This window comes from Lepisosteus oculatus, chromosome 8 (assembly GCF_040954835.1).
Source record: "Lepisosteus oculatus isolate fLepOcu1 chromosome 8, fLepOcu1.hap2, whole genome shotgun sequence".
NCBI classification, from domain to species: domain Eukaryota; kingdom Metazoa; phylum Chordata; class Actinopteri; order Semionotiformes; family Lepisosteidae; genus Lepisosteus; species Lepisosteus oculatus.
The window spans coordinates 14,521,444-14,537,984 of NC_090703.1; the positions used below are offsets into that span (position 1 = coordinate 14,521,444).

Sequence of the window (16,541 nt, forward strand, 5' to 3'; positions counted from 1 at the left end):
AGGACAAAAAATCCAAGAAATTACTAAAAATCTCCATTCGCTTTAAATGGAATCAATTTACTAAGTTAAAAACATCCAATCCAATATCCTGAAATTCGATTGACCACAAATGTAAAACAGTCTATAAGTAATTACGCCAAGAAACTAGTGGTTTAGCATCGAAGCCAGTGTTTTGCCTGGATCGAATGGTCATGTTAATTATGTGGAAACTGGTTAATGGCAAACACCTTTTTTTTCTGATAGGTATATTCCTAATATCTGACCTTATAATAATAACTTGGTAACAGCTTTTACAGAAATGCTAGGGTATGTTATCTGGAATAGAGCCTGTTAAAGGTCCAGCAGATTTTTTGTTTTTGTTCATTCATACTGTTTGCTAAATTACAGAGTGTAATGTGCTCTCTGTTGCTCTACATAATCACCCCTGCAGCAGCTGAACTTTCCAGGAGAAGTACACGCTAGAATGTAGTAGCAATGATGATAGATCACTTCATCAGTGTGGAGCCAGACTGCGGCGAATTAAAGACACAGGTCAGAGGTTTAGGTGTCCTGTGAAACCATTCCATGCTAATGAAGCTTTTTGAAATTGTAGTCTGCTGTTTTCATATAATGGCAAGCCAGCCCTGTATTTTTTTTATTGCTTTCTTCGCTTTGTATTGTATAAAGGGGGCTAGTGCTTTTTTTCTGTGTTTATTAAACCGATTTATCTTCCTTTTAGATCTTATATTTAATAAACCAGCCACTTAGCAGGGAAAGGAAATCATTTTCTTTAAATATTAAATAACCACAGACATTATCATTTTAAAGCATATGATTCTACACTACTTTCTCACAAACCTCACTGCTTGGAACACATTTACCCATTTTCGCTGCTCATTTGATCATCTAATTGTATTATTTCATATATTTATATTTTTTCAAATTGATTGAAAGGTCTTATTACAGTTTTTTAATCCTGTTATTTTAGCAATCACAAGCACAATAAAGGATGATCATGAAATGTTTAATATTACTTTTAAATATTGATCAAATAAGATTGGCATATTCTAAATAAAATAGTTCAGGTGGGTAGCTGCGTCAGCATGCATAGGCTGCAAAGGAACAAGTAATAGGTTTATTCCATGGTGAAAAGAGAAGAGAGAAAAAAAAGGTCTTTCTCACACCTGAAGAGGCTTCACAGCCAAAATGTTGTATTTTCTCTCTTCTCAGAGGAGCCTTTGTTTGTTTTATTATATTTTATCCCAACAATATTCAAAATAGATGCATACCAGAATCTTAATAAAATTAGTAAAAATATAGAATCCAATGCTGCAACGTAAGTGAGTTTATTTCGAATTAAGATGTACAGTAGAATATGCAAAATTTGGAAGCAGGAGCAATTCACAATTGCCTATCTTAAAAAATGAATCTTCAGGATCAGCTAGTTAAGTACCAAAACTGTAACTATGAAAATAATGTAGGGCCCTGAAAAATGAATTATATTTTAAAATGCTGTTCATAATTTGCCCCTTCTTTGTTTTTGTTTTGGATTTGTTTTTCTGGTGCTTTTCAAGTTTCACCAGAGGTTGGGAGTCCTCTTTGCTTCCTGACAACAAGAGAAAACAGGCAAGAATGTCACATGACTCACTCACCCAGCCCAACTGCCTAAGACAGCTTTCTAAGCTAAAGAAACACACACAGACACACACACACATAAACACACACAAGCACCGAATGCCACAAATAACTTGCTTATAGCCTGCCTTGCCAGCGCTTATGGACTACAGAGTAACAATTACTACAGCAGGCTGTGAATGGCCTCAACGGTTGTGTCTTCAGAAATGAAACAGTTATCATTTCATACACTTCAAAGGCTGCACTCTAAACCCAGCAGCAATGTAGTGCTATTGTGTGCAGGGGCTCCCTTGTAGAACACAGAGCTGCCCCCTCAACAATAGCTGGCTTCTCTCCTGTTCGCTCTTGGCTTCTTGCCAGTTGCCTGTTTGCTTTACACCATTAATTTATGTTCACTGAGATGGTGCAAGGTTCTAGAGCAACTTTGGCTATCAATTTGCCTGCCAAGCAAACTGTTGCCTGCAAAGGGAAGGACTGGGGGGCCCCTAGAGGATCTGCAGCACACAGCTCATAACAGTAAACATCCATAAGGCTAAAAAGCAATAATTTTTAAACCTCCAGTGCTGAGCACAGTCAGAAGGCTATAAAAGGATGGGGGTTGACATGCACACACAGTTCACCCAGAGAACAGGGGAAACGGCCACAAATGTAAACAGCTGTAAATGGCAAATTAAAAGAGACATGTTTGGGGTCAGCATCCTTGTCTGTTCTTCTGCGTCTTGGTTGTCCAAAGGGTTCTGCTGCCTTGGGCATGATGGGTTTCAGTGTGTTTTCACTGCTGGCGGCACTGGTCTTTTCTCCAATAGAACCTGGGGGGGGACTGTGCGGCAAGCCCTAACCCCAGTCTTACACCTAACAAGGAGGGTTTAGCCACCCTGCGGACATCTGGCTAGCCTAACAATGAGGAATTACTCCACGTTCCCAAGTCAGGGGTGGAACTTCTGGCTCCTTCCAGAGATTCTTTCCCTCACTTGATTTTGTTCCTGGAAGTGCAGGAGGTAGGGATGATGCATTTCACTTTGGTTTTCAGGTCAGGGAACAAGGAGGCAGTGGAGCTGGGATGTTAGCTGAAGAACATTCAACAGCAGGGAAAGGGAGTACAAAAGGGTCACACCCATTTCTAAACTGTAAATTCAATAAGGTGCATTGCCATTGGTCAGCAGAGGCAACCTTTTACCATGCACTTCTTTCAATTAAATGTACTGCAGAATGGATAGCTTATGTGTTGGCTCTGACCAAACCCAAACATCCAACATACTATATGGAAGAATAAATATATAGTGGACAGAATTTAAAATAATATATAGTTGCCATTTATGGGGGTACACTGGACCAGGATTAGTGAGAATCAACTGGCCCCAAGCCTTTCATTTCATGTTGAAATATCTATTCCATTAGATCAAGGCATGACTGTATAGGTATACCTCATGAGTTATATATCTTCTGACCTGAGAACGATGTCTTAAAACAAAGGATTATCAACACCCACTTTTACAGCACATGTGCCACACCAGTACATCACAGCAGGCAAATGGCCAGGTATTATCTCGTGAAATATCTGTGAGTGAAAGGGAAATGCCCACTGATGGCAGACCAGATCCTGCCACTCGTCTCTATTACCTAGTCATAAATTCATAGGAAACCTGTGTGACACAGTGATGGCAAGTCCTCTGGATAAACATCAACACCAATTTAATGGCTTGTGCACACATTGTAAACCAGAGAATCTCTAAACAGAGGAATCAGATAAATCAAACATGAGCTGTGGCTGGGTGAGAGGCAATTAGAGTCTTTCGGTACAGGTTAATTCGGGCCAGCTTTACACTGTATCCATACACCGAAATGTAAAAAATGTTCAACAATAGATGTGGGGATTATAGGTGGAATTCTGCAGTGGTCATCCCTCATCAGGCATGCTTTTAGACTTCAATAACAAATTATAATTTGCATTGAACAGTTGTGTTGAGGTGTGTGTATTAAGTCAAGATATTTGCTGAGCCATACAGTACAACCCTATGCAGTTCTAGACCTTGCCTGGCTGTGACTATAATCAGAGGTCAATCAAATAAAAAAAAAGAAAATAGGCAAAAAATTACACAATACCTGCAGAACAAAAAGTACAACTATAACACACACTTCTTGAGCTTGAGCCATCAATTGCACCTTGAACCTTACAGCAGAGAAAGACACAAGTCATTTTGGTAGCGCTTGGCGGTTCCATCTTTATAATACCTTAATACTTTAAAGGATTTTTATTTGCCGAACACACAAACAATTCTAAATAAAAAGAAGCCAGAAAGCCACAGTCGCAGATGTAGAACAGTGATGACTACTTGGCGGTTTCATCCTGTGCCTGAAATTACTCGATCAGTCTAGCCAGAATTTATGAGAAGCAGACCCTGGACCTCACATAGCACACATATTAGACCATTAGGCATCTAACTACCTCTGAACAATTTCAATGCATTATCTCGCCTTCTCCCTGGGGCACAAACTTCACTCGTCCATACTTTTAATATATTTTGTCTGCATGAAACAGATCGAGTTATTACATGCCAGCAGATCAAGACTAACTGGAATCTCCTGGCTCCACAATAAAACAACTAATAAAGCCCTCCTTGCTGGATAAAACAACAGGTCATCTCATGTGAAAACTGCTGCTCTTTTAATCAAGCACTCAAGGTACTGGTTTAAGAATGTGACACCAACGTTAAGAGAGAAAGATATTCCAGAATCTCAATTTTCTTTATGCCTACAATTATCAGTTAGTATTTATTGACATCACTGACACTATTCACACAAAGTGGAGATCGATCCCAAGCAATAAGACAGCTTAATTTCAGTTTGGAGTATGTTCAGCCCACAAATCCTGTTTGACTCATTTCAAATCAAACATACTCGCAGTATTTAGTATCAAACAATTTAAGCTGATAAACATTACAAATACAAAAAAAGATGTCAATAACTTTGAAGTTAGGGAAGTGCTGTATGAAATGTGCCAGGAACCAAATTGTTAGGATTGCCAGAGTTGTTTTTCTATAAAGAATCTAAGGATGCACATCTGCATATCTTTAATTTACAGTACCACTGTACATTGTTCACACAAATCTTGCTTGGGCACAAAAAGTGTCACTTACATACTCTACAAATCTCACGTTCAAATAAATGAAGAGGTATTATTTACTTATTTACACCATTGCAGGGAAAACAGATTTACTAAAAACATTCTGTCTTCCACTATTGAAAAAGAATATGCATGTCTTTCACACAAATATGAAAGAAAACGAGATCCAAGGAAGAAGCAATAGGAAAGCTAGTTAGTAAGGTCACAGCAAAAATGTGAAAAACTGCAGAGTTTAGTTGTTGATGGTGAATAATCCAAAAGTCGATGATGTCACCCACCAAAACAATTTTTCAAGTAGAATAAACATTACATTGGAAAGAGCTGAGATGCACTGAAAACTATTTCAGTTGCTAAACCTGTTAAATATCGCAGAAAATAAGAACAAAAGTCCAAAAATGTTTGGAAGGTTATTATGAGAGTGAATGATTAGTGAGTACCATTTAAACTTAAATTTGATCTAATTTTGTATTACTTACGGTATTATTATATATCACATTAGTTCTCAGTGTAAAAAAGTCCCGACTTTAATCAGAGAAGTGTAACACACAACCTCACCATTTTGTTTAAAAGGCCAATTCGGAATTATACTGAATACAAATCTTAATGCTTAACAACAATTCAGTTGTTTGCTACAATGATTTGCTCCTAGAAACTACAGATCTAAAGATGTGTTTCATCAAAGAACTTCTATACTGTCAGATCAGCCAAGAGAAGCACGAATAGGTTTCCCATTGGATAACAAACAACAATTCTCAAATGCAAAGGTAGGTGTGTGTCAAACTTGCCTATGTGAGCTTTGTGTAGGCTGAGGTGATAGTGGCTGACATCATTGTATAAACCTCCCCCGAAAAAATACATAGTGTATCTGACATGTGACCCCAATACTTTGCTGTTCTTTTGTTCAGAAGGGGGAGACAGGTTGTAAGAAATACTCAAATGTCCTTTTAAATTAAAAACGGGGAAAACCAAAGGCTGCCTGTCTCTAAGCTGCTATCTAGGCCCTCCCAATACTGTCATTTGGTATTTTTCTACTAATCTATGTAGTTTTAACCACTCACAACTACCCTTCTAAATTCAATACCCTCTGACCTGCACTGCGCTGCCATTAGGTTCTATCTTTTCATTAGCTTTATTCTCCAGCAAGCCCAACAGGAAACAGGAGTGATCCTGCCTCCTCCCTGGAGATTGATCATCAGCTAGCTCAGCTTACAGCAATAAAAAAATTGGAAACATCACTGACCTTTTCATGCCAATAGTTTTTTTAACTAATGAAACTCAAAGCCTAGAAGCAAAAAAAAAAACATTCCGTGTTAACACAATCTGCATGCATATTAGTAAAAATTAGGCCAAGATTTAAGACTACTGTGCTGCTGCAAAACTAAAACAAACTCAGGTGGGTTTAAATACTCTCATGTCGGCCAGGATAGGATTAGTATTTTGGAACCTTTTTAAAACCTCCCCATTTATACACATGCAAGAGGACTTTCTAAAATTATATGAAAGGCTTAAAAATTAGAGGCAACTTTAATTAAAGATAACTGACATACCTAGCTATTAGAGAAGTTAATGAAATTTTCAGCTTCAATTCTTATCTCACATTTTTCATTACCGGAGGCACATTCTTCCTTTGCACCCACCTCTTTTTACAGCACTGCTAAATCCAACTGCATATGTATGATTTTATTGTTTTTGTGTGTGCTATACTGGTCCAAATTTAAAAAAAGGTTTATTTTACTGCAATCAATAAATGTGAGTGTGTTTGTATAACCTGAAACAAGATGTAACAAGCTTGTTTAAAACAAGCAGTACACCAAGTTAGTTTGGGACTAAAAGTACAAAATAAGGTCATGAACCTTGCAGACCAAAGAAGCTGAAGAAGTCGAACCTCAGATGCTGTTGACAAGTGCCTCACTTCTTTTCAACAGCTCTCTGAGCCCAATCTCAGGAATGTAACACAAGCACCAAGAAAGGTGACCAAGGCTCTTCAGCTTGCATCAGTTAAACTGAAGTTGACTAGAGGTATAAAACAGCTGTTGTTGTTTTTTTCTGTGCAACATTGGAAAAATTAATGATGTAATCAAGCAAACAACTGTATACTTTGACCAACAGGCGCTGAATTTAACCAGCGGCTTCAAATTAGATGCCACTCATAATGGACCCTCAGAATAATAATCTCCCTATGCTTTTCTCAAAGAGGGGAAAAAGGGCTCAAGAGGGTAACATCTTCAAATTCTTAATTCAGGTTTTCTGCTTGGACAACCGCAGTTTTTTTGGTTCCCTGAATGAAGTACATGCAGCTCTTGAAGAATTACTGTATGTCGTAAAATTGTACATGAGGTCCTCTCTCCTCCTCTTGTTCGTTCTCTCTTGCGGCTTGCAGTTTTTTTTCTTTTTTTATTATTTATTTCTGCTCCTGATGGTCTGAATTGGGGGGCCTGACTAGGGCAGTGATTGATGTTAATGTCTCAGGAAGTCATTTCCCAGACAGCTTTCCCTCATATTCTTCTTTTACCCAGGCTACCACAGAGGTGACCATAATTACAACAGCGTTTAAACTCTATTTTTCAGACACAGTTTAGCATGGCTAAAATGAATTCCAAGATCATTTCATATGATATTTCTGTAGAAGTGTTCAAAAGACATTGTTTTGTCTTCATAACAATTGAAAAACACAAAAAGGAAATTCCAGGATTTTTTAAACTATACTACAAAGGAAGAGGGATATGGTAGGGTAATTTTCCTTAAAACCAACAACTTGATATCTTGGACATCTTGAAACAAATTGTCAGATCATTCAATTTCTGGCTGCTTCAGATACTTTGTGCTGATTCCATTACTGTCAATGGTTACTAGGTCTATTATAGCAATTACAACACAGATCTAACGTAGGAATGCTATGTTGTAGAATTGCTAACATCTGTACAGCATGTTACACGTGTCATGGGGGTTGTCTTTCCTTAAACACACATCTTTTACAGTTGCTGCAGTTTTTAGGCAGTTTGCACTATATTTATTTACCTAATTTAGCTCAAACTGTGCCTTAAATAGATCTGACTCTGTTTGAATCCATACACTTAAAATGATCTGTGAAAGATGCCTTCCTTTGCCATTGGCTTCATCACTTTCTAATATCTGAATCAAAAGAATCTGATATAATTAATACAAATAAATACTGTTGTCTCCTTACACCTAAGGAAACAATTTTAATGAACACACTTAGAATTGCAAAGTGCATATGCACAAATGTGTCTACCTAAATTACTTGGTCACTAAATTAACACAGATATCTTTCATTTCCTGACACGCATTTTGCTTAAATAAAAATGAGTCTATCCTCACATATGCTACAGAGAAAAAGTATATAGAACATTGTTAGATCAACGAGAGAGAGAAGAATTGCTGAAGTAAGCATAGAAGAGCAAGGGCCACGTGACTCAAGAGAGTCAAAGCACAAGAGTGCATTAACAAGACTAAACGCCTGAAAGAGACATCTTTCTGAAGACCATTTAAGGAATCCCAAAAGCAAACAGGCACTTATTTGAAATGTTAAGTGTGGACAGGAAGAAGAGAGAGACAGAGAAAGAGATAGGGGAAAAGACACCTGGGCCAGATGAACAGGGAGTGATTTTTGTTTCTGTCTGGGAGGTTCTGTGAAGTGACCCTTGGTCATCGTGCCATGTAACAGGAGATCACCTGGATTTTTCCAAACCTTCAATGAATGTGCTAAATAGCCACCTGAAGACAGGATTAGGCATTGTAACTGTCCCGAAAGGTAAAGAAGATACACCTCAGAGCATGTTAACTCTGGAAGTGAAATTCATACCCCAATTTACATCTTGCTCTTAGGTGGAATAGGAGCAGTGGAGAGGAAGCCGAAGAGGAAGAACAAGGACAAGAAGCTGAGTATTAGCCATCCGGAACTTTCCAACACCAAATAAAATGCACGTATAAGAGGATTCCGGGGGATAGAGTACTGTTCAGCCCTGGAGGGCACAGATTTCTGTCTTTATGTAAATCAGTGCCTGTCACTGCATGCATGATTCACTGCTCAGAGTGTACTCTTCTGTGACGAATGAGTCCCGCTTAATTTGGCAGTGATTATGCGGGTTGCTGGCCCTCTAAACCCCTTTGAACTTGTAATTGCCGCTGGTTTAAATAATGAACATTAAGGGGGATTCAGAAAAGTGTGGATAATTACAGGTTTTTTTCTCGAGCTGGAGAAAAAAAGGGGGCTTCTGGGGGCTGCAGTAAACTGTATCTTACCAGGGCTCTTTATCTAAATAATTGTACAAGCTTGTTTTATGAGGTTAAAAAAGGGTTCTACTGAAAGCCAGAGGAGCCCTGGGGAAAGCAGGACCAGCAGACCCCATGAATATTCATAGCTCTGCACATCTGTAGCAGACTTGCGCGCTTTATTTTCTATTCCATTTTATTTCGGTCTAAACCATTTGGTGAAACGCATTTTCTCCTATTCATTCATCTGCGAGGGTGCTCTTCATAAAATGTGCTCAGGCATGCCAGGAAACTTTCGTCTGAACTTGGTGCAATAAATTTCAACGCCGGGGTGACGTTTTGTTCCTGCATCGTGCACCATGCGTTTGCCGAGAAATTCTCGTCAAAAGACTCCACGGGAACTGCCAAGAGGATAGCAAATTGAAAACCACAACAAATTAGGCTGCTTTCTCTCTCTTAATGTATACATGTAATTATGAAATCAGCTGATAGCAAACGCATTATGCAGCAGGCAAGGAAAAAAAGGTAGAGAAAACCCAGAGCAACAGATTTGCTTAGATTACACAGAAGCAACACAAAACGCAACATGCTTTATTTTGGGGGAATCTTATATGAAGTTTTCAAAAAAACAAAGTGGAAGCAAGAAAAAAAACACAACAACAAAAAGACAAAACAACAGAGATTTATTGCAGCTGAGGTCCCATGGCAAACCAAACAATGTAGTGAAACTGGATCTGTTTTTGATTTTTGCTCAGTCTCCCCTGTTTGCAGTTTTTTTTTACTCTGCATTTTCCTTATCCTGGTGTGAGATGAATATCAAAGGCTCTGTGCTGTTTGTAAGCCTCTAGCACATAACAACATCTCAATGGGATGTTTTTAGATCTTGCGTCACAACATGGCAGCCTATGATAAATGGCAAATGTATTGACAGCCAGGGTCTTTTCCCAGAACCCCCTCCAGCTTTGCCAAGGGGACAGAGAGAGAGAACCACTTCCAAAAGGATTTCACTGTACCCGAGAAACATTCCACCATGGCAAAGCTATCCGCAGAAAAACAGTAGGGGCATGCAGGAGGCCGATGTTTGGTACCAGCCAGCCTCAACTATTAAGGAGTATGTGTTATCATTTTCTTCCTTGTCTATTACATCATACTCATTTCAATGACTCTAAACCAAGCATTTCCTGAACTATTTCTAGTTAATGGATCAATATTCTTAATACATAGTCAGAACTTGGTTATGCATTAGGAATTGCTGGTGATGCATGATGACTTTTAAAGGTCTCAAGCAATAATTCAGGTATATAGGTCAGACTTGACACACAGACCTCACTGTTTTTCTTCTCCTCAGGTCACCAAAAAAGCAGTCATCTCAAAAGAACAGCAAAGTTTCATGTAGCAGGCTTTCATTTATTTGTTCTGAGCAGCACCTCTCAACAATTAAAAAACAACTGAATACACTGCCATTCTTCTGTTGCTCTATACGCACATACACTCAAAGGACAAATATAACTTTTCACTGTGTTTTTTTGAAGGGCTGACACAGACATGCAATGGAAAGTGTTTTTTTCAGGATTTTTCTCAATTGCTCACCTTGTATTTGTGTGAATCTAGCTGTATTCTAAACATCCTGTAGTAAGTGCTGGCTTTACAACTTAATTAAAAGACAAGTGACAAAATGCAAAATCCGCAATGAACAAACTGCTGCGTTGAGAGTATGGTGGGAACTTGGCCATTTGTTTAAGGACCCAGCTGCTTAAATTCGCATGTACTGTAACACTAAAATAAACAGAGCACACAATACTGTTTATTTAAAAACATACAACAGGAAGGGGCAATGCAGCCTGCCATGAACGTAAGATTCCGACAGAAATCCCCAAAAAACTTTCAAACTTGTCTTTGAAAAAAAACTAAAATGCCAAGAATTCCTTACCGCCCATTCTCCTCCTACACTTAACTGCGTTAATGGTGTTGTATTTAATTTCTATCAGTCCCATAATAGATACACCCTTTGAAGTGGAACTATGACAGATCTGGATTAGGAAAGAAGTGAAAAGGACTGATGTACGGCATGAAACAATTCACGGCTATTACATTCTAATGCCATAATAAATCTTTGGAACAGCTTCAGACTTTCCCTGCATATTGTAAACAGGGCTTTGTCAATCACTTTCAGCAAAAGACATACACCACAGGGATTTTAAGTAAGTAAAGGAATCTGCCATGAAATACAAGGTGATGTAGTCTGCTATATAATTATACAACCCACAATAAAAAAGTTACAGGATCTGGGCTTCTGAACTTCATGGAAATTATAAATGTAAGTTTTTTTTTTAAGAGTTCCTTTTTCCTTTGTGAGAGCTAAGCAGACAACACTGCTTTCTAGGTTAAAATTAAATACACCAATGAATAAATATAACAGTATTCATTTGAAATCATGCAGTTCCGCTAATTAATTCTATATGTCTACTAATAATGTTATTAGTTCATCACCAATGGGTCTGATTCTGCTTCCCAGATTCATGGGGCTATTGTGAGAAAGAAGGGAGAGAACAACAGATGGCAGACAGAGTTGACTTCTGTCCTCACCAGTGTGTTGTAGAATAGGATTCATTTGGAACATTGTTTGAAATAAGCGCGCACTGTAGCTGCCCCCTTCAATATTTATCAGATAGCTCTGTGACTGATGATCTCCTAAACATGACTTTTTTTCTTGTTTAGGTTTGTTTTTCTTCCACACACCAAACCAAACTGTCCTTCGGTTGCTAAGGGTGACTTCCAGTCTCTGCGGCAAACAAGCACATGACAAATGAGTCTGGGGGGCCTCACTCAGCCCTGAACCCTAATGACCCCCCAAACCCCCCCCCAAAAACACAAAACATCTTTCGTACTGACATTAAACAATGAATGCGAAAGAGATCGCGGATCCCCATCACAAACAAAAAAACAAAACAGCAGGCCACAGTAAAACAATTTCCAACAACTTTCCGAAGCACAAAACTGTCAAAGAAAAATCAAACGGACAAATAAAATAGGAACAAGGCAGGAGAGCTCTTGTGCTATGTTTAAACCGTTAGCAGATGTGTTCTACCAGCTTAATGGCACTGGTGGTGGAACAATACACACGGATTAAGAGGACACAAACAGGCCACAGGAAAAAGGGTAAATGTTTAGTCTACTTAAACACAGGCTTTTCAGAGTGGTGGACTTGTTTTCTGGTAAGACAAACATCCGTTGTCAGGGATAGCAACACGGCCCATGTTCAGGGGTAACATGGTGAGCTTTTTAAAGGTAGATCAGCAGATCAGGGGCCGTGCATAATATACCAGACAAGAAGATGACTTTCATCACTACAGCATCGCCATGGAGACTAATGTGTAAATGCACAACTGACCAGCGTCTTTCCAATTCCAATGCCCTGTCCAGCTAATAACGTTATTAGCTTTCTTATTATTGTAAAAAGTGCTGCTACTACTACTAATGATGATGGTGGTAAAAGTAATGATTTAATTCTATAAGTTCTGACTTTTAAAAACATGTCTTTAAACTTTTTTTTTATTTCCTTAGGAATATGAAAGTTCGCCACATGTGGAATCTCCAAACACACTTAGGGTGATTCTCTAGGCTGGAGTAAAGATTTTGACCCATTATATAACACAAGTTAATTGAATTCATGGTGCTGTCCTTGACTATAATTATTATTTCTGGTGTGAGGCTAATGTTTTGCTCTACAGCTGAAAAGCTGCGCGAGAGCTCCAAGTGGTATCGTCATGTCTGAGTATTTCCTGTTTTCATTCCCGTCCGCTCTTGCCTTTGCGGGATAAACAGGGAGCTCTTGAGGAGGAAAGCTAGGGCTGCTGAGAGGCTAATTGAGTGGACTGAGGACTCCTCCACATGAAACACGAGGGCACTTCCAAGTCTCTGAATACACCGAGGCTGGGGTGAGTGATTCCCTGCCCTCCTTTTATTTCTCCATCTTTGAAGTGAAGTAAAATCTGCCTTAACAGTAAAGTTTACCTTTCTGATAACATAATCTCCCCATAGTATTGAAAAGCTTATACCAACAATCTGGGATTTCCCTTTTCCGCCTGCGATTGGACGATATCCAGAAAAGGAAAAGGCAGAATCTCTAGTCTTCTTTACTGGCTGACTTATGTAATTTCTGTTTTGCACCGTGCATTAAAGGAAATGACATCTCTAGGTTTTTTTTTCTCGTCTCCAGACTGAACTTAAACAATCAAACTGTCCAGAAAAACAAAACAGAAAGCTCTTGTGCTCGTACTTGGAAAGGCAAATAATTTTATTTTCCCTTCATGAATCAGATATCTAAACTGATATGAAAAATTGTGGGTGGTGGAAAGAAGAAGTGGTAGTTGGAGAGCATCGGGACCGGGGGGGGCGACTGATTTTGTTATTCTGAATCTAAAAGCTAACAATTGTTACTGTTGGCCTTTGTTGTTTTTGGGGGCTCCTTTTGAGCTTTTCAGAATAGGTGACAATAGCTTGGGGTTGAGAACATATGTAGAAAGACCCCTGTGGTTAATGGAAAAGTTGCTCCATGCTGGCCGGGTGTTTGAAAAAATACAACCAGAGTTCTTTTATTTCTCCCCAGTTAATGAATGCATGAATGCCAGAATGCAGCAATAGGCCATTCAAGGGCCAAAGTCCCCTAGCATTCCCCCTGCACGAACACATCCTGAAATGGAAAATACATTTGCCTAACAAATTAAAATAAAAGAGATGGGTGGGGGGGTGGGGGTAGAGGGGGGATAATTCAATTAGTCCCCTTTTACTCCAAAAAATATAAAGGTAGGTTTAAAGGAAGGGATTATTGCTTGTACAAGAACGGGCCAGGGTTTTCACAAAAGGGACGAATAAAGATTTGAGACAACATCAGGAGAAATAATAAAAGGGGAAAAGAGGTCTTGAAGCTTGCATTTCCATGAATAAAAACTGCTTCTAGACAAGTCTATGGGGCTTCATTCTCCATCTTTCTCTCTTTCAATGCAATTTTAAAACAATTCTATAGAAAATAGAGCAAAGGCTCCAAAGCTTTGTGAATCACTTTTTCCCCCCTTTTTAAAAAAAAATCAGGGAGCGCTACAACCCTGAGAGGGCCATACTTACATTCCTTTAGTTGCCAGGAAAGCCGCCTAATGATCCTTCAATAAAGCAAGAAATTTCGACTTGGTAGGAGCCGAGTAAATTAACTAGCAGACGTGTGTGTAAAAAAATAACCACTGTGGTAGGTGGCTTCGCCTGTACTCGTACGCTGGGATTTAAAAAAAAAAGAAACGACTTGCCCACCAGCCTTCAGCTTGCTGCAGAACAGAAAGAAAAAAAACTCCCAGCAGTTTCTCTCTCTCACACTCACTCAACTTCCAAATTAAAAACATTTTACAGGTTGCTAAATCTCCAGCTGAGGTGATGTAGCAAAGAACAGCTGTGAAGTAATTTTGATAATGATGAGAATAATAAGCGCATGGCAAGGTTCAGGGCTTTGCTGTTGCAGCTTCAGTGCTCCTGAATAGATAAAAGTGATTAAATACTCCTGATTATCCCTGACCAATATGTAATGGATTTACAGCCCTTTCAATTAGTCAGTATTTGCTTAGGACTCATTATTTTGTCTTTGGTTAGGTAATCAGCCTTGGGACCCCTGTTCCATCTAAGTCCTCTGGGCAAAGTGGGCACATGGAGCACCTGACCTTCTTAAGGGTCTAAGCTGCAGCCCAGGGCTAACCTCGGCACTCTCCCCTCCCCCATATCTGCAGCTCCGGAGGAGTCACTCCGCATTCTGACCTCACAACCACAATCAATACACCTTTGCTAGTTAATAATGTCCTTACATCAAAAGTGGCAGTCGGGAAAAATCTGTCCATTGCCACCTGCTTGCTTGTTTTACCACGCCACTTCAATGGGTATTGACACCACTGAGTCACTTCACATGCAGTCCCTCACTGCCACACTGCCAGAGCACACATATTCAAGAGAGAACCTCCCTACTCACACCCCTCTGCCTCAAACCAGGAGACTGTAACTAACTTTCTGCAGCCTGTAAATATTTCATCAGATGGCCAATTTTATTCGTGTTACTGAGTTGTATGTATAATCACCAAAAGCTATTCTGACTAAATGTTCAGCACAGGGAGAACACAAGCACACAGTTTACTCTATACTGAGTAGTTTCAAACTTCCCCACTAATGGGGAATGTTATTTTGCAGTTCAGCAAGCTATGTGTTGGAATGTTGTGATTATTAACACTGAAGAATTCACCAAGGAACACATTTAGTACAGGGCAACAAAGGAATGTTATTTAATGTGATGAAACCAGAGAGCTTCACATGATCCCACGATGCAGTATACTGTACCTCTTCTATCAAATTATTATTCGATGGCAATTATATACAACTAAACAGGGGTGCATGTTTTTTTCTAGAGTAACAGCCACAAGCTCGCAGAGTAGGGGAAAATGTTTTTTTTACCTTCGCAAAATGAAAAACACTTGATAAAAAAACCATCAGTCTACAGAAACCATGCACATAAAAAACAACTCCAGAATGAATGCTGCAAAAAAAGTGCCACTCTCTCCTCAAAGATAATCTCCAGTATTGAAGTGGTCTAACTTTTAAGATAATTTGCTTAACGAATGGCAAAAATGCTATTCTAATCTCTGTGGTACATAAAGTATAAACTGAAACATAAACATCTGGCTTTTTGATAGAACTGTGTGCATACATCAGGAGATGTCATGCTTTTGTATTTAAACATTCATGAAAAACAAATTATAATAATTATATATACAAAGCGAACATTGGTATGATTGTTTAAAGGGCATCATAATCAAGTTTGCTTTGCAAACGCAAATGACTGATCATTTCTGGAGTTCAGAGGTGTTGCAGGATTACGCAGCAATTTCATGTTAATCCCAGCTACTGATTTTAACATGAAACAAACATCCAGCTAACCAAAGAAATAAATGAAAAATGCAGATTCAGTTATTCCGTTTCACAGTAGGTATGGCAAACACAAGGGTCCTAAGATGAAGTAGGCAAAATACAGTTTTGTGCATGAGGCCGCTGTACAGGGCAATACATTTAAAAATAAGCATATTTCCACTCACTGTGAGATGTTGGAATAGCCACGCTCTCATGATATTTGTTGCTACTTTTGGGAAAATTCCCCTTTTTTTCTGTCGTTTTTTGTCCTTGTCGGGATCGTCATCGTCACCTGTGCCAGGTGAGGCCACGCTGTTATCTAAACCATCACCTGAAACATACAAGAGAAGAGAGAAACAAAAGGATAAGGAAGGGCAAAACTCCAGGTATTCCTAATCAAAGCTCACTAAAAAAAGTTTTCTTGAAAACAACACGGTTGTAAAAGACACACTATGTACAATTATTGGTAAGAAAAATAAGCATGAAACAACAGGAAGACAATCATTCTCCAAGTACGGTATTAATTCAATCAGAAATCATGCACAATGCTAAATAGTTTTCTTATTAGAATTTTATAAGGAGAAAAAAGATATTTTTGTGAAGACATTTTAAAAAGCACAATCACACACATAGC

General features: G+C 38.9%; 1 protein-coding gene across 4 annotated transcripts in view; it reads right to left on the reverse strand.

Annotated features, from left to right (window-relative positions):
* Positions 1-16,541, reverse strand: part of meis2a (Meis homeobox 2a) — a 72,040-nt gene that overhangs the window by 24,450 nt on the left and 31,049 nt on the right. For all 4 annotated transcript variants that reach the window (XM_006632424.3, XM_006632423.3, XM_015350818.2 and 1 more), the window contains exon 8: positions 16,093-16,238. In XM_006632424.3, the coding sequence (XP_006632487.2) occupies positions 16,093-16,238 (146 nt within the window). The remainder of the gene's footprint in view (positions 1-16,092; positions 16,239-16,541) is intronic.